This window comes from Panthera tigris, chromosome B3, assembly GCF_018350195.1.
Source record: "Panthera tigris isolate Pti1 chromosome B3, P.tigris_Pti1_mat1.1, whole genome shotgun sequence".
In the NCBI taxonomy this organism is placed as follows: Eukaryota; Metazoa; Chordata; class Mammalia; order Carnivora; family Felidae; genus Panthera; species Panthera tigris.
In genome coordinates, this window is record NC_056665.1 from 132817410 (window position 1) to 132840321 (window position 22912).

The 22912-nt window shown below is 44.2% G+C and overlaps 1 protein-coding gene across 2 annotated transcripts in view; it reads left to right on the plus strand.

Annotated features, from left to right (window-relative positions):
• The window catches only part of KCNK13 (potassium two pore domain channel subfamily K member 13), a 115494-nt gene extending 103730 nt beyond the window's left edge, over positions 1–11764 (plus strand). For both annotated transcript variants that reach the window (XM_042990356.1, XM_042990355.1), the window contains exon 3: positions 10015–11764. In XM_042990356.1, coding sequence (XP_042846290.1) covers positions 10015–10907 — 893 coding nt within the window. In that variant the 3' untranslated portion in view covers positions 10908–11764. The remainder of the gene's footprint in view (positions 1–10014) is intronic.
• The last annotated feature ends 11148 nt before the right edge of the window (positions 11765–22912 follow it).

Sequence of the window (22912 nt, forward strand, 5' to 3'; positions counted from 1 at the left end):
TTCTCCACTGGAGAAATGGGTGCTGTGCAAGATAAGGTTGGCCAGACAGGTTGTGTGAACCAACGCTCTTGCTTAGATGGGGCAGTAAATTCATCAACCAAATCTGGAACCCTTTAGGCAGTGCTCAAGGCCTAGACCTTCATTGTTTCTGTCACCTAAAATTCAACAAGAAAAAAGGAAATGGGCAAAATAATTGAACAGGCACTAAAAAGGATGCCCAAATGACCACAAAACATATGAAAAGAGGCTCAACTTAATAGATGTCAAGGAAATGCTAATTAAGACCACTATGTACCCACAAGAATATTGGCAAGAATATGAAGAAACTTGGACCCTCAAATCTTGATGAAGGCAGGGTAAATCAGGGCATCCACTTTGCTGAACATATGATATCCTGTGAGTCCTCACTCCCACACCTGAGTATAGGTATCCAAGACAAATGTGTACATATTTCACCAAAAGACCTGTACCAGAGTGTTTGTAGAAATACTACTCATAATAGCCCCAAGCTGGAGAACATCCAAATATGTATCAACAGTACAGTGCCCTCTTTATCCCACCCCTCCAGTGCCCTCAACTGGTGTCTGTTCCTTCATATCACACAGGCTCAATAGCTTACTCCATTTGCGAGTGGAATTTCCATTAAATTCCAAACCCCGTGCAGACCTCCTCTTGACACTCCTTGCTACTGGAAGTCAAAAGAAGGATGGAGTATCCATACTTATATCAGACAAACTAGACTTTAAATTAAAGGCTGTAACAAGAGATGAAGAAGGGCGTTATATAATAATTACAGGGTCTATCCATCAGGAAGAGCTAACAATTATAAATGTCTATGCGCCGAATACGAGAACCCCCAAATATATAAAACAATCACAAACGTAAGCAACCTTATTGATAAGAATGTGGTAATTGCAGGGGACTTTAATACTCCACTTACAACAATGGATAGATCATCTAGACACAGGATCAATAAAGAAACAAGGGCCCTGAATGATACATTGGATCAGATGGACTTGACAGATATATTTAGAACTCTGCATCCCAAAGCAACAGAATATACTTTCTTCTCGAGTGCACATGGAACATTCTCCAAGATCACATACTGGGTCACAAAACAGCCCTTCATAAGTATAAAAGAATTGAGATCGTACCATGCACACTTTCAGACCACAAGGCTATGAAACTTGAAATCAACCACAGGAAAAAGTCTGGAAAACCTCCAAAAGCATGGGGCTTAAAGAACACCCTACTAAAGAATGAATGGGTCAACCAGGCAATTAGAGAAGAAATTTAAAAATATATGGAAACAAATGAAGATAAAAATACAACAATCCAAACAGTGGGATTGGGATGCAGTGAAGGCAGTCCTGAGAGGAAAATACATTGCAATCCGGGCCTATCTCAAGAAACAAGAGAAATCCCAAATACAAAATCTAACAGCACACCTAAAGGAAATAGAAGCAGAACAGCAAAGACACCCCAAACCCAGCAGAAGAAGAGAAATAATAAATATCAGAGCAGAAATAAACAATGTAGAATCTGAAAAAAACTGTAGAGCAGATCGATGAAACCAAAAGTTGGTTTTTTGAAAAAATAAAATTGATAAACCTCTAGCCAGGCTTCTCAAAAAAAAAAAAGGGGGGAGAGGACCCAAATAGATAAAATCATGAATGAAAATTGAATTATTACAACCAGTCGCTCAGAAATACAAGCAGTTATCAGGGAATACTATGAAAAATTATATGCCAACAAACTGGACAACCTGGAAGAAATGGACAAATTCCTAAGCACCCACACACTTCCAAAACTCAATCAGGAGGAAATAGAAAACTTGAACAGACCCATAACCAGCAAATAAATTGAATCAGTTATCAAAAAGCTCCCAACAAATAAGAGTCCAGGACCAGATGGCTTCCCAGGGGAAATGTCTACCAGACATTTAAAACAGAGATAATACCTATCTTCCTCAAGCTGTTCCAAAAAATAGAAAGGGAAGGAAAACTTCCAGACTCATTCTATGAAGCCAGCATTACTTTGATTCCCAAACCAGACAGAGACCCAGCAAAAAAAGAGAACTACAGGCCAATATCCCTGATCAATATGGATGCAAAAATTCTCAATAAGATACTAGGAAATCAAATTCAACAGCATATAAAAAGAATTATTCACCATGATCAGGTGGGATTCATTCCTGGGCTGCAGGGCTGGGACACTCCTTGAAATCCCTTATGCCTAATTATCAATGAAACATGAAGGGAGAAGCTGGAGTGGCCTGGAAATAGTGGGGAGAAGATGCCTTATTGAAAAAAATCACAAGTCCCAGAGAGAGCACATTTCATTATCTGTTACTATGTATAACTTCCCCAAATTAATGGCTCACACAGCACCCATGGACATTTTCCACGGTTCTGTGGATCTCCTGGGCCCAACTCGTGGTTCTCTGGCTCCATGAGGTACCAGCTGATATGATATATCTCATGCTTGCCTGGGGCTGGAATGCCCAAGATGGATTGACCAATCTCCACATCTAGGAGACTAGAGTGGCTGGGGAGGGCTGGGCCTTCTCTCCAGCTAAGTGGTCACATTTTTTACACTGGCTCAGGGGTCCAGAGAGAGAAAGAGAAAACTACTAGACTCCTTACCATCTAAGCCTGGAACTGGCGCAGCATGACTTCCACCCCATGTGATTGGCCAGAACAAACCTCAAGGTCATCCAAAATTCAAGGGGAAGGGAAATAGGCTTCATGTCTTACAGAGATGGGAGCAGTTTGCTCAAAATCATCTTTGGAGAAAACAGTTTGCCACAGGCAACAAGAGTAAGGGAGGGCAATCTGGATGGGGAACCTGGATTCAAGCCAAGCCTCCGCCCCTCATGAAGGTTACCTGGTTTATTGGTGCCTCAGTTTCCCCACCTATAACACAGCTTGGACTAGAAGGCTGTGAAGTTCCTCTCAGCTCTAACACTTGTGGTTCCCCAATCCACATAAAGACTGTGCCTGGTAAGAACCCCAAGTCTTCCATCACTGGAACCCCGTTCCCATCCCCCACACCCCCCCTAAGCATTATCCATGGGGTATGTTCTTGCCTCCTCTTTCCATCCCAATTGAAACCAGAAGGTGTTTTTTAAAAAACACCCACAAACCCCTATGTAGTTTCATCTCACACACACAAAAAGGCTTAAAATTTCCAAGTCAAAAAGATTATGAAAAGTTTATGCAAGTCGAACTTTGCTTTCTCAGTGTATTGAGAAAAATGAATCAAGAGAGATGATGGTTTTGGGCAGATGTTTGCCTCCCTTTCAAGGGAAGCATCCAGAATATTTAATGTATTTTTCTGAGTTTAAAAGTAATGAAAGATATAAAGGATTAGGAGAAATTGAATCACCCAAATTATCACCATCTCGAAATATCCTGATTAAAAATTTTGTCTCTTTCTCTTTATGTTGTTTTTTTTCTGTGTATGTTTGTGGCAGGACCTTGTCGGTTCTGGGATCCACCTCTTTCCCGAGAACTCTGGTAAACCCTGACCAGTCTAAGAGGAAATCGTTCCTCTTGTAGATAATTGGTTTGAGAAGTGGGTTTGTACTGACTAATGATATATAATGGGAATTTTGCCAGGGGGTTTCTGGAAAGGATTCACTGCTATTATAAAGACATACACAAGGCAGGAACACAACATTTTCTGGCTCTGGACATTAGTGTGTGAGGAGTTAATGCCTGAAGCTGTTGGCATGGGGTGGGGGTGGGGAGGAACTAGCTAACATGTTGATGGGGCCAGAACCAGAAAAGTGAAATGCTCTTTGTTCATAGATCATTTGGAAAGACACCCAGTTAATCCCTGGAGCTGCCCATCTCCAAATTTCATGTTCTATGAGATAATATGTCCCCTTCATGTTTAAGCCACTTCTATTTATGATTTGCTATTACTGACAACCAAAAGTCTCTTCACCGTTGTAATATATGTAGGTGGTTAAAAGTAGTTTAGAAAGTTTATTCCCTCATCCAACAAATATTTAATGAGGATGCCCCATGCACTAGGCTTGAGTCATTCGTCAGACACACTTTGGCTCTGCATTTTTCCACTTAACATTTTCTCCAGTCATTAAAAACTCTTTGTATATGTCATTTTAATGGCTTCATTTTAATAGCTACTTTATTTAGTCATTTCCCTATTATCTGACATTTAGATTGCTAAGAATATTCATTATTAAAAGCAAAGCCATGGTGAACATCAATGTACTTGATGAGTCACATTTCTGATATTTTTTGGGACATACTCCTTAAAAAAAAAAAAACAGAAAAAGATGCAAATATTTTTAAGATATCTGAGACATTCCCAGATTGCTTTCTAGACAGTTTATGCCAATTTATATATCCCCATGCAGTGTTTGATATTTTCTGCTGCATGTGAGGGCACTCTCATAATACACATTAAAAAAAATGTTTCTAGAAAGAATTGTGATTCAAATCTACAGGACACATGTACCCAAAAAATCAATGGCATAAAAAAAATGGGAAGGGATGCTGTCAATGAATAAAGGAGACTTAAAAGATACGATGCTTGGATCTTATTAGCATCCTGATCCATACAGATCTGTAAGAAGATATTTTTGAGAACTTTGAAAATAGCCTGGGTATTATTTGGTTTTAAGGAATTAGTGTTAGTTTTATCAGGTGTGACAATGTCATAGTGGTTATGTTGGGAAAATAAAGTTCTTGTCAGTTACAGATGCTTCATTATTAATGCATGAAATGGTGTGATGAGATTTCCTTGAAAATACTCCCACAGAAAAAGGAGGTAGGGTGGGATAGGAGAACCATGCCTGGCAAAATGTTGACAATTGCTCAAAGTCGGAAATGAGGGTTTATTCTAGAATTCTCCCTACCTTTGTGTATGTTTGAAAAATATCATAATGCAAAGCTTTTCACTTTTTTACCTTAACTTTTTTAAGGAATGGTGGTCAACAGAATATATGTAGAAGGCTGGGAGACTGCAGGCCTGCCCTCCTCTCTTCATGGTCTAAATGAAGGGCTCTGTTGGGGTTGACTGGGACCCGGGAAGTCTCAAGCTGCTTCATTCCTGGCCCCAAGGACACCAGAGAGCCTGATTTGGTCCCAGCAGCTGCCCTAGGGATTATAGTCACGGTAAAGCAGATCTGAAATGGTTCAGGGGAGCTAGACCAAAGTAGATTCCAGGCAAGCTTCCTCGGACTCCAAACCAAATTCATGAGCCCTTGGTCCTCCCGTCAGCTAGCTCATGTGCTCCCAGACACAGGGGTTGGACCTGAATCAGAAGACCTCAGACGTGAAGCACAGAGAATAAATTATATATTGAAAAGCACCACCTGTGACAATCAGTTTCCTTTGTGTGCCTGTGAAGTACAAGGAGACCAAAATGCATGGGGTGTAGCACATTTTTAAAACCAACTTAATTACATCACTTGTTGGAAGAGGCACACATAACATTCAGAAACATGTGTTTTAGTAAATGAAAATTGTAGGGTTTCAGTTTCTGATGCAAGCCGATCCCCTGATTTGGGTACCAGATTTGGCAGCCACTGTGGTCTGGGTGTCTACGTAAAGCATGGAACTATAGACGTTTGGTTAATTTCCCTCCCTCAAGGCTACTCCTGATGCGCACATCTGACAGCGGCTTGCACTCACTTAGCACAGTCAGGTGGAAAGAGCGCAGGCCTGGGAGACGAAACAGATCTAGGTTCTAATTCCAGCTCTGCGCCTTTCAGCAAGTTACTCAGCTTCTCTATTCTTCTTTTTCTCATCTGTCAAATGGGAAGAGTAGACTAATAATCAACACCCGGCAAGGGTGCAAGGGGCCGGTGATACCTGGCAGAGGGCAGGTCTTTGGTGATGCTCCTATCTCTTCCCTCCACCAGGGAGGACCGTGAGGCTTCTTATTCCCAATCCAAGGCATCCCTAATGGTCAGCCTTATGGGGCTCAAAAAAGGGGAAGGCTTCCTATGAAAAAGCCTGTGTAATTAGCTTCCACACTTCTAAGTTCTGACAGTAATAGAAGCTGTGGAAACATCTCTTAACTGCAAATCGTAGAACACTGCCTCCTGGTGCTTCCCCCACACAACCACTTATGCCATTTTCTGTTATTTTTGCTGATTGAAAAGATGGCAGTGATCAAGCCAATACAGCAGGTAATCAAAACTCATGGCTTATCAATTCTTTAATAAAATTGAATGTTAAAAAAAAAAAAAACACCAAGATAGACTCTAGAGATTTTAAAGCCCTGGAACACGTCTAGACATGTCATTTATTGGAAAAGTCAGTTTACCGAGCTTGCTAGCCTGGCTTCAGTCACGCCCCTGATTGTCGTCACTCAGCCCAAGTGAGGTGGCGTTCGAGACCCTAAAGCCGGGATAATAACTCCGTCGTGCCTTATTTTGGCCGTTGACTCGCTGTGCCTTGTTTTGTAGAGAGCCGTTGATTTGTCCCAGCCTGGAGGCGAAGCTCCTTGAGGTCAAGGACCTTTTCCAGTTCACCACTGCGTGGCCCAGACAGTTAGTGCAGGCCCTTGCACTTAACAGGTGCTTAATAAATTACTGCTGTAAACTTTGAGAGCTACTCTTAACTTCTCTCCTCTCGAAGACTAAAATAATTACGCCACCTCTGGGATCAGAAAGGAAGATTTTGGAGAAGCAAACATTTGCCCACTTAAATCTCACGTTCTCTGATTAATAATCAGAGGGAGGCAAGCACCTCCCTCTCCCTTGTTATTCCTGGGCTTTCCCCATTTTCAATACCTTTATCCAGTTCCTGGAATATTGTTGGGTCAATAAAAGGCCCCCAGATAAATGTTTCTCTTTTTTCTGCTTGTTGCCTCAGTTCTGTCTCCAATGAAGAAATCCCGAAGACTCCTCTGGCCTTACAGCTTTGGGGCAGGGGCTCCAGCTTTCATTTTTCATTTCATTTCATTTCTTTCTTTCTTTCTTTCTTTCTTTCTTTCTTTCTTTCTTCTCCTCCTTCTCTCCTTCTCCTCCTCCTCCTCCTTCTCCTTCTCCTCCTTCTCCTTCTCCTTCTCCTCCTTCTCCTTCTCCTTCTCCTCCTTCTCCTCCTTCTCCTCCTTCTCCTCCTTCTCCTCCTTCTCCTCCTTCTCCTCCTTCTCCTCCTTCTCCTCCTTCTCCTCCTCCTTCTCCTCCTCCTCCTCCTCCTCCTCCTCCTCCTCCTCCTCCTCCTTCTCTTAAGTAGGCTTCACACCAGCACAGAGCCCAATGCAGACCTTGAACTCACGACCCTGAGATTAAGACCTGTGCTGAGATCAAGTCAGACACTTAACCGACTGAGCCACCCAGGCGCCCCTCAATTTTCACTTCTTAGCACAGAAAGATTTGTAAGCTTTACTGCTTCTGGGAATTCACTGGGCCAGAGGAGGTGCCCCAACACCCTCAGATCACCAGGAACTAATTACTCGACACCTCAGTGATTCCTCAGTGTTCTCTGCACTGGGCAGAGAAGGATATCGCTCTCAGCTCAGTCATTAAACTCAGGAAGTTTTCTCTGTCTCTAAAATAAACGTTAAAAAAAAATTAAACTCAGTAAGTTTTTTTTCTTAATTCTCCACTATTACAACCACCTCATTTGAGCTTAGCGATAAGAATTAAAGGTACTAAAGGGGAGCCTTTAGTGGCTCAGGTGGTTAAGTGTCTGACTTCGGCTCAGGTCATGATCTCGCGGTCTGTGAGCCCCGTGTCAGGCTCTGTGCTGACAGCTCAGAGCCTGGAGCCTGCTTCCAATTCTGTGTCTCGCGCTCTCTCTGCCCCTCCCCCACTCACACTCTGTCTCTCTCTCCCTCTCTCTCTCTTTCTCAAAAATAAATAAACATTAAAAACAAAAGAATTAAAGGTACTAACAAGAGAACACACAGCAAAGGCAAAGTATTTTTTTTTACATAAGGAAGCTATCTAATAAATGAAATCGGTACTACCAAGAGTTGCTGGCGGCCTTTCATTTTGAAAACAGGAGTTCCCAGAGAAGAGACGAGGGTCTAATTTTCTCTCTACCATTAAGGTCCACAACTGTAACTCCCCATGAAAGTATCCCCGGCCCCTTGATCCTTCCTTACCAGATCATCCTATCCCATCCAGCTCAAAAGCTAGATTTACTGTCTTCTGCTGGTCTCTTGGCTATAGGCTGTTAACACCCTACCCTCCTGTAGATGTTTGTATACTGTGGAAGGAAGATCAAATTTAATTGGAAAACTAGATGGTTACACAGTATATGTGGCTAGGTGTTTGGGAGGGGTGCCCCCTTGGCTCTGCCTGAGGAGAGGAGGAGGTCATCACCCCAGAAGCCCACACATGGCAAGGTCTGATCTGACCCCTTCCCAGAGTGCCCTGGGAGGCAGCCACGGTGAGCTGTGGCAACAAAGAAAAGTGCTGGCTTGGGGACAAGCAGGGTGTCATCGTAAAGAGGATAAGGGATGAGTCCTCAAGATCCCAATGATGGGGCTCAGGTTAGGAACCTGAACCTGATAATAAAGAAAAAATGGAAACAAGAAGGTTTGGTTCAAACACAAGGCTGCACCCAGGGAGGCATGTTCAGTACTTACTTTTTGAATGGCATTTGTGTTCCGAGACTTTGATGCCCTTCCCTTCAAACAGATCAGACTTCTCATGGTTACTGAATCATTTGCTTGGAAGGATTCCACATCCCTCCAAGTGGGCTGACCCTTGGTACCCCTCAGTGAGAAATACTGAATGTATCACTGCTCCTTTCTTTTTCTCCTTGTTCTTAGTGATGTCCGTTGTCCTGCAGCTGGTATTCTTAGTAACATGTCTGTGTGCCTAGGTAGAAAGATCAAGGAGGTGGAAATTGTGAACAGTCAGAGGCAAAGGCAAGAAAGACATTTTCTATTTTATCAAACTATAAAAACCAACACCTCGGTTTCCACTCCCAAAGCATAAGGTGTGTGTTTGAAGAATTTTGTTTAAAAGACGGGAAAAACAGGGGCGCCTGGGTGGCTCAGTTGGTTGAGCTTTTGACTTCGGCTTAGGCCATGATCTCATGATCTCATGGCCCCGTGTCGGACTCTGTGCTGACAGCTCGGAGGCTGGAGCCTGCTTCGGATTCTGTGTCTCCCTCTCTCTCTCTCTCTCTCTCTGCCCCTCCCCTGCTCATGCTCACTTGCTCACTCTCTCTCCCCTTTAAAAATAAATAAGCATAAAAAAATAATAAAAATAAAAGATGGAAAAATCTTGAGCAAATTTCTCATTTCTACGTATGCTGGCATTTGCTGTTTCTCTGCCTGGAGCACCACCACACACACACGCACACACACACGCACACACACACACTCCTCCCTGCCTGCCTAACTCCTCTTTAGCTTTCAAGTATCCCTGCTTAGTCTTCTCAGAATCCCAAACTTGAGCTGGGTTCCCCCTCTTAGCCGCTCCCATAGGACCCTGCACCTCCTTCAGCACAACACCTATACGATGTAGTAATCCCCTCACTAGGCTAGAGCTCCATGTGGGCAGGGACCAGATCTGGCTTTCTTAGAGTTCAATCCCCCGTTCCTGGAATGGCACTGAATAAGTATTTGTAGAATAAATGAATTCTGAGGAGTCTGTATGAGCCTTTTCTTCATATGACCTGTTGTTTGTCTGAACAATGTCTGCTGAGTATGGTGGCTCAGGCTGTGCACTGTACAGGACGTCCAGCCCGGTCGGGAGGGGAGGCTGAAATCCAGCTCGCATTCTCATCGCCTGGCCATTTTTCGCTGACTGTATCCACCCAGAAGAAGAGATGCCTTTTTCTGATCTGTACGATGGCACCATACGCGCTTTCAGCCGGGCAGCTCCAGAGAAACACGTAGCGTCTTCAAAAGGAAGGGAGCGTCCTCTCCTTTGTTCCTAGAAAGGCTAGGACCGAGTGCTTTTACGAAACTCTTTCTTCGGGTCCTTGGCCAGTCATCTATGCCAAGACCCTGGCCGCATTCCCAGCAAAGGCCTCCCTCACTCTTCTCTCCTCTGATTTTTGTCTCCCGCAGGGTTTGGGATGACCACTCCGGCGACGGTGGGAGGAAAAATCTTTCTGATCTTCTATGGCCTCATTGGGTGCGCGAGCACCATCCTGTTCTTCAACCTCTTCCTGGAGCGCCTCATCACCGTCATTGCCTACATCATGAAGTCGTGCCACCAGCGACGGCTCCGGAGACGAGGGGCCCTGTCCCGGGAGAGCCTGAAGCCCCCGGGCAGGTGCGAGGGGGATAGCTCGGCCGGCTGGAAGCCCTCCGTGTACTACGTGATGCTGATCCTGTGCCTGGCCTCCCTGCTTATCTCCTGCTGTGCGTCGGCCATGTATACCTCCATCGAAGGCTGGAGCTACTTTGACTCGCTCTACTTCTGCTTTGTGGCCTTCAGCACCATTGGCTTCGGGGACCTCGTCAGCAGCCAGAACGCCCAGTATGACAGCCAAGGCCTCTACCGCTTTGCCAACTTCATGTTCATCCTCATGGGCGTCTGCTGCATCTACTCCTTGTTCAATGTCATCTCCATCCTCATCAAACAGTCCGTGAACTGGATCCTGAGGAAAATGGATGGCGGGTGCTGCCGACGATGCCAAAGGAGGCTCCTGAGGTCCCGGAGGAACGTGGTCATGCCGGGCAACGTCCAGGACCGGGGCAACATCTCCATAGACACGGATGGGGTGATGGACAGCGACACGGACGGGCGGCGTCTCTCGGGGGAGATGATCTCCATGAAGGACTTCTTGGCCGCCAACAAGGTCTCGCTGGCCATCCTCCAGAAGCAGCTGTCTGAGACGGCCAACGGCTGCCCGCCCCAGGCCAGCGCGCCGTCCCGGGACAACGAGTTCTCAGGGGGGGTGGGGGCCTTTGCCATAATGAACAACAGGTTGGCGGAGACCAGTGGGGACAGGTAGGAGTGAGGAGCGGCCGCTAGGCATGGAGGCCAGGAGAGTGGACGATGGGGGGATTGGCACCGACTCAGCTCTGTGCCGGGGCGGGTTCCCTCTGGAGTTGTCCTGTCACCCTCTGCAGGCCCAGCCTTAGAAACTCTTCTCCTCGGGCAGCCAGCCACCTTCTAGGGCTGCAGACCGAGGCCCGAGGCCCTTCTCCTTGTCTTTATTCTGTGAGGTCTGAATTCAGTCTTGAGAATGAATCCCAGAGGCAGCCTAAGACATTGCACGGTTGTCTTACTCCCCTTCCTCCAGGGCTTTAACTGCCTAAGGGAAGGGGGTTTAAGTAAGTCTCTATTTCCCTGCTGCTCTGGTCTTCGTTTGGAAATAAAAATCCTGAACAGAAATCCTCATTTTCCCCCCTGGAACCCTGAATGGCTGGACCCACTGCCCTTCCCAGCCCCTTCAGAAAAGAGGGGGGGGGGGATGCTTCAGAAGGTGCCTGGGCCCTGGGCTTCCTTCAGAGCAGATATGTCCACGGTGCGACGGATGGGGAAATCACCTGGTCTACTCTCTGTGTCTGCTTCTCTGCGTTTTGTTTTTCCTTTCTTTTATTTTTAAGATCCTAATACTGGGCTAAGGTGTCTGTGGGACCTCGGCGTGGTAAGAAGAAAGCTTCAGGCCTTTAAACTGCAGCCAAGTAGTGGACAGGCTCTTTTTTTTTTTGCAAGGAAAGAATATAGCTTAACGTTCTTCCTTCCAGTGGTCACAGAGACCATTTCATTTTTTTTTTTTTTTTAACCAGGGCATGGAGCCCATTGCAAAGATAATGGCTGACTATTTATTAGAACTGAAAACTGAATAAATCCTCACTTTATTAACTAAGATTACATGAGTGCTCATTATAGACAGCGGGGCTGGGGGTAGAGCCTAGCTAAACAGGCACTTATTGTGCACAGTGAAAAAAGAAACAAGAAATTAACCCTTGGGGATATAAGCATCATCTTGGATTCTTGGCTAGAGGAACATTCTAGGCCAGATAAGGAATGCTTCTCTTTGTGTAATTTGTTTCGGCTCTGCCTCCTGGGAGTGTAACAAGTCTAGTTACATAACCTCCTGAGCAGTTAAAACATCCGTGCTGGGAACAGGGACTCTGGATCTTCGTATATTCAGGAGAGAACATTTTGAGACCCGAGAGCAGCATTAATAAGAGATAGCTGTTATTTTTATAAGAAGGGGATGGTGTACATGCGGCAGTTTTAGAAACGATGAAGAAAGTCGGCATCGTAAAGACAATAAAGCCGAGAACGATACCCAGTGAAACTGAAATGTTGAGTGGAACTCATCAGAGCTGGGAGGACCTTAGGGACCATCCCATACAGCTTTCTTGTGTTTTACACAAGAAAGAAACAGAGGCGTGAAGAATGCTCCCTATCCGAACTCTCAAGGCTGACAGCATACAGCTAGGAGAACCCAGGTGTCCTGATGGCGATGTCCGGGCTCATCACCCGTGCTCCCCACAGCTTTAGAACCTCCCTCAACTACTCCCTCCTAAGCTGAGTTGCCTTTTCCTTCCAGCTGGGACCCTACCCCCCCCCTTTTTTTTTTTACAATGCTGAAAGTACTCAACGGCAGGAGTCCTATAAACAGCAGCCTGGGCTTCGAACCTAAGGGCTGTGCGGCTCCAAAGTCAGAGATCTTCAAGCCTTACTTTGTGTTGCTCTCAAAGGAAGCATCCTGTAGCTACTGCAAAACCAAGCTCCCCGGGGGCTCTGCTCTGGGGGAAGGCACCATGGGCATAGGGAGAGGAGCTGGGTCCCTGCCCTAGGAGATTTCTTAATCACCACATACCTGGTACAGGGACTGGCACAAAGCAGGTCTTTGCTTCTCCAATCCAGTACAGTGACCTTCTGGGAAGATGACGCCTGCTGATACAAGTGCTCCTTGGCCCCCTGGCACATGTCCCAGCCAGGGGGCCAAGGAGCATTTGTATCAGCAGGCGTCATCTTCCCAGAAGGTCACTGAACTAGGTGATCTTTGCAGAGAAATGTTACGTCAAAACGCACAGCTCTTTGTCAGTAGGATCCAAAACTGGAGTCAATTTTTGAGCTAAACACGAAAAAACGTTTTTTGAACTTTTGAGGAGTTTCCGGAGGAGTCCTCTCAGGGTCCTGGAGAATGCGTTTGTTTTGCTCTGGGTTGAGGTTCCCTGATGGAAACATCTGAGCACCGGCGGACGGAGAGAAGTGTGGTACATTCACGATGGATGAGTGGGAATAACGTATGTCCCCAAAATGGCAAAACTAGGTGTCTCTGTAGTTACTCTTAGGCACGAATTGGTTCAACGAGGGAATTTCTAGGTATGAATGTAAAGCTGGAGTTCAAAATCTGGAGCCCACAAATCCTCTAACATTGTGGTGTATGTACGGGCACACCTCAGAGGTGCGATGGGTTAGGTCCCAGACCACTGCAGTATGGTGAATATCGCAGTAAAGCCAATCAGATAAACTTTTGGCCTCCCAGTGCAGATGGAAGTTATGTTTACCACGTACTATAGTATATTAAGTATGCGACGCATTGTGTCTTTTTGAAAGTACGTCAATTTGTGGAGCCCGGGTGGCTCAGTCTGTTGGGTGTCCGACTTTGGCTCAGGTCATGATCTCACAGTCCGTGAGTTCGGGCCCCGCGTCGGGCTCTGGGCTGACAGCTCAGGGCCTGGAGCCTGCTTCGGATTCTGTGTCTCCTTCTCTCTCTGCCCCTTCCCCACTCACGCTCTGTCTTGCTCCGTCTCTCAAAAATAAACGTTAAAAAAAATTTTTTTTAAAGTACGTCAATTTAGAAATACTTGACTGCTAAAAACCGCTGACCATCATCTGAGCTTTCATGAGTTGTAATCTTTTTGCTGCTGCAAGGTCTTGCCTCCGTGTCGATGGCGGCTGACTGAGAGGGGTGACAGTTGCTGAAGGTTGGGGGTGCTGTGACAATTTCCTAAAATAAGACAGCAATAAAGTTTGCTGCATGGGGTGACTCTTTCTTTCACGGATGTTTCTCCGTGGTGTGTGAGGCTGTTTGATAGCTTTTTACCCACAGTAGAACTTCTTTCCAAACTGGAGTCGAGCCTCTTGAACCCTGCTGCTGCTTTATCAACTACGTTTCTAGTCCTTTGTTGTCATTTTAATAATCTTCACGGCATCTTCACCAGGAATAGAGTCCATCTGAAGAAACCACTTTCTTGGTTCATCCGTAATAAGCAACTCTTCATCCATTAATATTTCTTAAAGATTTTATTTTTTAAAGTGAAAAAGTTTTAATCATTTTTTTAATGTTTATTTATTTTTGAGAGAGGGACAGAGTGCGAGCAGGGGAAGGGCCGAGAGAGAGAGGGAGACACAGAATTCGAAGCAGCCTCCAGGCTCTGAGCTGTCAGCACAGAGCCCAAAGCGAGGCTCGAACTCATGAACCGTGAGATCATGACCTGGGCTGAAGTCGGCCGCTTAACCAACCAGGTGCTCCAAGATTTTGTTTATTTTTAAGCAAACTCTATACCCGACGTGGGGCTTGAGATCAAGAGTCACATGCTCCACTGACTGAGTCAGCCAGGTGCCCCTCATCCATTAGGTTTTTATCATGAGATTCCAGCAAATCAGTCCCATCTTTGGGCTCCCCTTCTAATTCTCGTTCTCTTGCTATTTCCACATCTGCAGTCAGAACACATACAACATCTATCCATAGAGTTCGCCATCTTACACGGGCGTGGTCTGTGGCACCCCGAGACAATTACAGTAGTAACCTCCAAGAGCGCTGATCACAGATCATCATTAAAAATCTAATGATGGAAAAGTTTGAAATATGGTGAAAATTGCCAAAATATGACCCAGGGCCAGTGAGCAAACGCTGTTGGGACGATGGCGCTGACAGACGTGTCCAATGCAGGGTTGCCACAAACCTGTAATTTCTGAAAACCACAGTACCTGCGAAGAGCAGTGTGGCGCGATAAAATGAGGTGTGGCTGCACACGCACGTGTGAGAGGGAGCACACACGTGGACGTCCGTGGGCGTAATGAGCTTCATGGGTTTTTCTTCACGTTTCCAAGGTGGTCCTTCCGTCCTCACTAGAGTTAGAATGTTTATTGCTGTTTTCTCTTGTCACCTCTGTCCCCACTCTGCACGTCTCTAGCCTCCTCACCGATTCTCTCTGTCCCCTTCTCTCTGGACTGTGTCATGTGGCCTCGTCATCAGAAGTCTTGCTCGGCTGCCCTGGCAGTTTACTGGCCAGGAGGAGAGTGACCATCGGCAGAAGGTTGGCCTGGACGCCTCTGTCCGGGAACCCAGAGACTCCCCAAGGTGATGAAGGGACCCACTGACTCGACGTCCATGAAGCTCTCGGACTTCATCCGTGGCTGGGCTCGCAGCTAGCCTGTCCTCAGTTGTCTGTGGTGCTGTGATCGTGAACTGGCCTTTCATGGGAGGCCATGGACCCAAGACATGTGGTGTCTCAGGGGACCCTCATCCGACACTACTTGCACAAGCTTTCCCATATTCCCGTACCACCTGAAGTAATATCTTCTTAATATTTTTAATCAACTGTGTTTTGACCAGTTTTGTTTTAAGAAGAAATTTGTCTCACTAAATGGAGGGCTCATATCACTTGTTATAAATAGAAAATACAGTCTTTGTAAAAACCAATAAAGTGAAGATAAAATTATCATTAGATTCTATCCAGATCCTGTATCCTAGCGAAGACTCGAACCCTGGGACCTTTTCCCTCGGTTAGAAGCGCAGATTGGCATGTGTGGGAGAGGTGCGAAAGATGCCAGCACCAGACAGACGTTGTGATGGAACGATGACTAGGAGACAATGGAAAAGGGGATAACTTCCTCATTCTGTGCTTCTGTATGAATGCATCCCACCTCTGAGGGCCCCTAAAATCATTCCACATTCACCTAGATCATTGGTGCACATCCCACACTGGGGGCTACATAAAAGTAACAAAGTACATAGGGCACCTGGGTGGCTCAGTCAGTTAAGTGTCCAACTTTGGCTCAGGTTATGATCTTGTGGTTTGTGGCTTTGAGCCCCGCATCAGGCTCTGTGCTGACAGCTCAGAGCCTGGAACCTGTTTCAGATTCTGTCTCCCTCTCTCTCTGCCCCTCCCCTGCTCGTTCTTTCTCTCTCTCTCTCTCTCTCTCTCTCTCTCTCTCTCTCTCCCTCTCTCTCTCTCTCAATCAAAAATAAATAAACATTAAAAATTTTTTTAATGAAATAAACATTTTTTTAATCTTAAAAATTCTGTATATAAAAAAAGTGACAAAGTGCAGTAGTTTCTGAGGTCAGGCTAGCCACCTGGGGAAGAATAGTTCTTGGGCTTGAACACCAGCCCACGAATACCAGTTCCAATGTGACACAGAGTGGGCAAGTCTCCCTGTGCCCCAGTTCCCCTGCACCTGTGATGTGCAAATGGTAAGAACATCAGATCAAACGGGTGATGCTCAGGCAGGGCTCTGTGGCCCCTAAGGAGCTGCCCAGGCAGCAGGCACTGGCTGTCCACATGCTGGGGGGCTGGGGACGAGGGTGAGGAGGACATTAAATCCAACAGTGAAGGATTTTGTTTTGTTCCTGCCCCAACATCCAGTGCTTGCCACACTGTGCTTTATTAGTGGTTCTCGGTTATTAAATGGCATCACTCTTGGTGATGGTTTTATATTAAACCAAAAGACTACAATAACTTCATTTCTGTTCCACTGAGTCCTTTCACCTCAGGATTAGCTGAGTTAGCTTGTACAATTCAACATGGTAAAATGTTTGGGGAAAGCTATAATATCTTGTATATTGCTAGAACTTCATGGCTTTTAAGGCGTATCCATCTGCAATGGTAATATTTTTACCTTCATTATCACGTTGTGAAGTAAGCAGGGCACTTATCTTCAAATGACCGTTAGCCTTTTCTGAAATAAGAGTAATAAATAATCACACTTTACATAAAAAGTAACTGAGGTTCAGATTGACAGTAGATTGGAGAATAAGCTTTAAAATTACACAGACTGGGTTTGAGTTTCAGCTCTAAGAACTTTAAAGTAACGTCGTGTTTCAAAGCCTAGTCTCTCTTCATGTGCAGTGTGGGAATAGTTGTATGTGCATTACAGCATCAGCAGATAAATGGCATGATCTGGGTCTGGGCTCTCGTGTGGTACCTAAGTCCCTGAAGGTGAAGGTGATGTATTACGGCACTCCAGAAGCCAAAGAATAAACAAGATTGGCTTCTAGAAGAGCCCATTTTATTCCAAGATTTGGGAAGAGAAGGAAGTTTATTTTAATTAATTTAATACATTCTTTTATGATCAAGTGGCATTTATCCCTGAGATGCAGGGATGGTTCAACATTTGCAAATCAATAAATGTGATACACCCTATTAAGAGAATAAAAGATAAAAATCAAAAGATCTTCCCAATAGCTGTAGGAAAAACACCTGACAAAACACAACATCCTTTCCTTGTAAAAACACCTTAACAAATTGGGACTGGAAGAAATATACCTCAACATAATAAAGGCCACATACGATAAACCCTCAGCTAACATCGTACTCAACAGTGAAAGGTTGAAAGCTAATCCTCTAAGACCAGAAGCAAGACAAGGATGCCCATTCTCACTGTTGTTATTTGACATAGTCCTGGAAGTCTTAGCCAGAACAATCCGGCAAGACAAAAAAAGCATCCCAATCAGAAAGGAAGATGGAAAATTATACGATCTTACATGTAGAAAATCCAAGACCACACACACACACACACACACACACACACACACACAACTAGTCAGTGAATTCACTAAGGCTGCAGGATACAAAATTAACATAGAAATCAACTGTGTTTCTGTACGTAAACAATGAAATGTCTGAAAAAGAAATAAAATTCCATTTACAAGAACATCAAAAACAATAAAATACTTAGGAATGAATTTAGCCAAAGAGGTGAAAGATCTGTGCACTGGAAACTATGAGACTCTGATGATAGAAATTGAATAAGACACAAATGGAAAAATATTCCGTGTTGATGGAATAGAAGAATTAATACTGCTAAAAATGTCCTTACTACCCAAAGCTGCCTATAGAGTCAATGCTCCCCTATTGAATTTCTTTTTTTTTTTTTTTTTTTTTTTAATCTTTTTTTTTTTTTTTTTTTAATATATGAAATTTACTGTCAAATTGGTTTCCATACAACACCCAGTGCTCATCCCAAAAGGTGCCCTCCTCAATACCCATCACCCACCCTGCCCTCCCTCCCACCCCCCATCAACCCTCAGTTTGTTCTCAGTTTTTAACAGTCTCTAATGCTTTGGCTCTCTCCCACTCTAACCTCTTTTTTTTTTTTTTTCCTTCCCCTCCCCCATGGGTTTCTGTTATGTTTCTCAGGATCCACATAAGAGTGAAACCATATGGTATCTGTCTTTCTCTGTATGGCTTATTTCACTTAGCATCACACTCTCCAGTTCCATCCATGTTGCTACAAAAGGCCATATTTCATTTTTTCTCATTGCCACGTAGTATTCCATTGTGTATATAAACCACAATTTCTTTATCCATTCATCAGTTGATGGACATTTAGGCTCTTTCCATAATTTGGCTATTGTTGAGAGTGCCGCTATAAACATTGGGGTACAGGTGCCCCTATGCATCAGTACTCCTGTATCCCTTGGATAAATTCCTAGCAGTGCTATTGCTGGGTCATAGGGTAGGTCTATTTTTAATTTTCTGAGGAACCTCCATACTGTTTTCCAGAGCGGCTGCACCAATTTGCATTCCCACCAACAGTGCAAGAGGGTTCCTGTTTCTCCACATCCTCTCCAGCATCTATAGTCTCCTGATTTCTTCATTTTGGCCACTCTGACTGGCGTGAGGTGGTATCTGAGTGTGGTTTTGATTTGTATTTCCCTGATAAGGAGCGACGTTGAACATCTTTTCATGTGCCTGTTGGCCAAAGCAGGAGGCATCACAATCCCAGACTTTAGCCTCTACTACAAAGCTGTCATCATCAAGACAGCATGGTATTGGCATAAAAACAGACACATAGACCAATGGACTAGAATAGAAACCCCAGAACTAGACCCACAAACGTATGGCCAACTCATCTTTGACAAAGCAGGAAAGAACATCCAATGGAAAAAAGACAGTCTCTTTAACAAATGGTGCTGGGAGAACTGGACAGCAACATGCAGAAGGTTGAAACTAGACCACTTTCTCACACCATTCACAAAAATAAACTCAAAATGGATAAAGGACCTGAATGTGAGACAGGAAACCATCAAAACCTTAGAGGAGAAAGCAGGAAAAGACCTCTCTGACCTCAGCCGTAGCAATCTCTTACTCGGCACATCCCCAAAGGCAAGGGAATTAAAAGCAAAAGTGAATTACTGGGACCTTATGAAGATAAAAAGCTTCTGCACAGCAAAGGAAACAACCAACAAAACTAAAAGGCAATCCCCTATTGAATTTCTAATGGCATTTTTCACTGAAATAGAAAATAACAACCCTAAAATTTGTAGGAAACCACAAAAGATTCCAAATAGCCAAAGCAATCCTGAGAAAGAAGAACAAAGCTGAAGGCATCACTCTTCTGAGTTCAAACTATATTACAAAGTTATAGTAATCAACAGTATGCTAATGGCATTAAAACAAACACATAGAACAATGGAGCAGAATAGGGAGCCCAGAAATAAACCTGTGCATATATAATCCTTTGATAACGTGCAAAGAATACTCAAGGGAGAAAGGACAGTTTTGAAATGACACTGGGACAATTAGATATTCACATGTAAAAGAATGAAATTAGATTCCTGTCTTACACCACTCACAAAAATTAACTCAAAATGGGTGAAAGGCTTAAATGTAAGACCTGAACCCACAAAACTCCCAGAAGGAGACATAGGGGAAAAGCTCCTTGACATTGGTCTTGGCAACAATTTTGGGGGGTATGACACCAACAGGACAAGCCACAAAACTACAAATAAACAAGTGGGACTACGTCAAACTAAAAAGCTTCTGCATAGCAAAGGAAACAACGAAATGAAAAGGCAACATGCATAATGGGAAAAAACATTTGCCATCCATCTACCCCAAAAATATAAGGAATTCATACAACTCACTAGCAAAGAGGCAAACAATCTGATTTAAAAATGGGCAAAGGGGGGCACCTGGCTGGCTCGGTTGGTGCAGCATGTGACTCTTGATCATGGTTTGAGCCCCATGTTGGGTGTAAAGATTACTTAAAAAAATAAAAGTGGGCAAAGGACCATGAGAAAACATGTTTTCAAAGAAGACATACAGATGGCCAACATATGGGAAGGTGCTCACCATCACTAATCACTAGGGAAATGCAACTCAAAACCACAATGAGATATCCTACCTGCTAGGATATCTATTATCAAAAAGACAAGAAATAACAAATGCTGGACAGGATGTGGAGAAAGGGAATCCCTTATGCACTGCTGGTGTGAATATAAATTGGTACAGCTGCTATGGAAAATGGTACAGAGGTTCCTCAAAAAATTTTAAAATAGAATTACCATGGGATCCAACAATTCTATTTCTGATTATATATATCCAAAGGAAACAAAGTCATTTTCATGAAGAGATGTCTGAAGCCCATGTTCATTGCAGCATTATTTACAATAACTACCTTATATATGGCGCATATATATATATATATATATATATAGTTTACATATATATAGTTTATATATATTAGATCTATTGATAAATGGAATATTATTCAGCCATGAGAAAGAAGGAAATCCCTCCGTTTGTGACAATGTGAGTGGACATTAAACTAGTGAAATACGTCAGAGAAAGACAAATATTATATGATTTCACTTACAGGTGGAACCCGAAAAAGCCAAACTCAAAAACAGAAAAGTAGATTGGTGGTTTCCAGAGGCTGAGGGGTAGGGGGAATAGGAGGATGTTGGTTAAAGGGCAAACTTCCAAGAATAAGGTAGATAAGTTCTGGGGATCTGACGTACAGCACGGTGACTATAGTTTACAAGTGTTATATACTTAAAAGTTGTTAAAACAGGAGATCTTAAATGTTTTCACCACACAAAAAAGGATGGTAATTATGTGAGGGGGTGGAGGAGTTAACTAATTCTATTGCAGTGATCAGTTCATAATATATACATGGAGCAAATGATCACGTTGTACACCTTAAACTCACACAATGTTATACATCAGTTGTATCTCGTAAAGCTAGGACATTTTTTTTTATAAAACATTAAAAAAATACAGAACAAAATATGTAATTCACATTAATTTTTATGATAAAACAGAAGACCTCTAGGAAATTTTAAGGCTGCATTGGACTGAACTGCCAGCCTCCTGGAAGTTAATTTACTGTTTTCCCACCTTAGGGTACTTTGATGGAAATATGAGACAGGCACCCTTATAAATAAAGGGCTTAAGATACTCCCTGAGCCATAGTGAATGGCTCCGTATGGTGGTTCTTGTTTTTATTAAGTGATCTCAAAATCGCACCAGGACATAGTAGAAGGAAGATTACAGCCTACCTCTTCTGCATTTCAGGCTCTTAATTCTAGACCTGAAGAAAGAACACCCAATCTTAAACCTCCACCCATTTCCAGATGAATTTTGAACGTTAAAAGGAGGAGGCCAGAGAACATTGCCCTTGGAGTCACATCATTTCTTCTGATTTACAGGTCTGGCCCCTCTCTCAGGGATCAGTGGATCCAGGCTGCCTGCAACAGAAGTCTCCATTCCTGGGCTAGCATGGTTGGACAAGAACGTTTCTCTGGAAAGGCTTAGCACAGGACGTGGACTTTTCCCTTATTTTCTCAGACTCCCCACTACAACTGAAGATCAGCCCTCTTGGAGTTTCCTCCAAAACAAGCCATACTCTCCGTGATCCCACAGGAATGGCGTTATCTGTAGCCATGTACCTAACACATGGGGCACAATGAGGACATTCCCACCCCTCATTTAAACAGAAGAGTGTACTGGAATATTCAGTTTTTTGATACAGAAAAGTGACCCAATTACTTTGATAGATTATCTTGGCATCTTCTCAAAAACATTTAGCTACTGCTTCCTGGGTACACACTGGTTGCTAATGATGTGGGAAGGAAGCATGCCAAGATGAGATGGGAGTTCTCCCCCCTGAGAACATCAGCATCATGTGGGGACCTCTATTAACATGACAGATCCCCAGGTCCTATCCCAGACCTAACGGAAAAATATTCTGATACTGGAACCCCAGAAGTACACTTTGCACAATTTTCATGAGTGATTTTGACGTGCAGCCAAGGTTGAGACCCCCCCCCCCCACTTGGGAGCTTATTATCTCGGGCTCAAGAAATTACTATATCTTATTAATAATGAGGATCTAATGAGAACAGTACTTTACCTGACATAATCTTTCATACTTCGTGAAGACTTTCCATGTGTTCCATGAGTCCGTTAATTGTGACAACAGTCCTGTGAAGGAGGCATCACCATTTCCATTTTGCTGGTGAGGAGAGCGAGGCTCAGGAAAATTTAATGGCTTGATGACTTGTGCTCCCTCTGTTCCTAGATGGGGAGAGCTGGAGGGAGCGTCACTCCTGGATAAACAATGAAAAAGAGCTCTATTAGTTTCACATTCACCATCTTTGGGGGAAACCATCAGTGAGCTGAGGTTGCAGGGCAACCGGCAGGCCCAAAGTATGAGGAGAAACAGGCATCTACAGAGAGGGAGGAATCACAAGGGCTCAGTTACCTGGGGCGGAAGAGTTTAGAGCTAGTATGAATTGTGGATAATTGTGAATTGATGAGTGCAGCCTGGGGTGGGGGTGGGGGGCAGCGTGAAGCCTCTGACAGCCACAGAAATTGGGAACACACCATTTCTTGTAGGTCTTCTCCTCCTAGACTTCACGGGGTGCTCACAGCAAAGTCCAGCCTGAGCTCCAAGAAAATGTCCACTATGGTGCAATCCTGGGGGAGGGGCACGGCAGCCATGTGGGAGAAGAAAGTCTACCAGGACTTTGCTCTC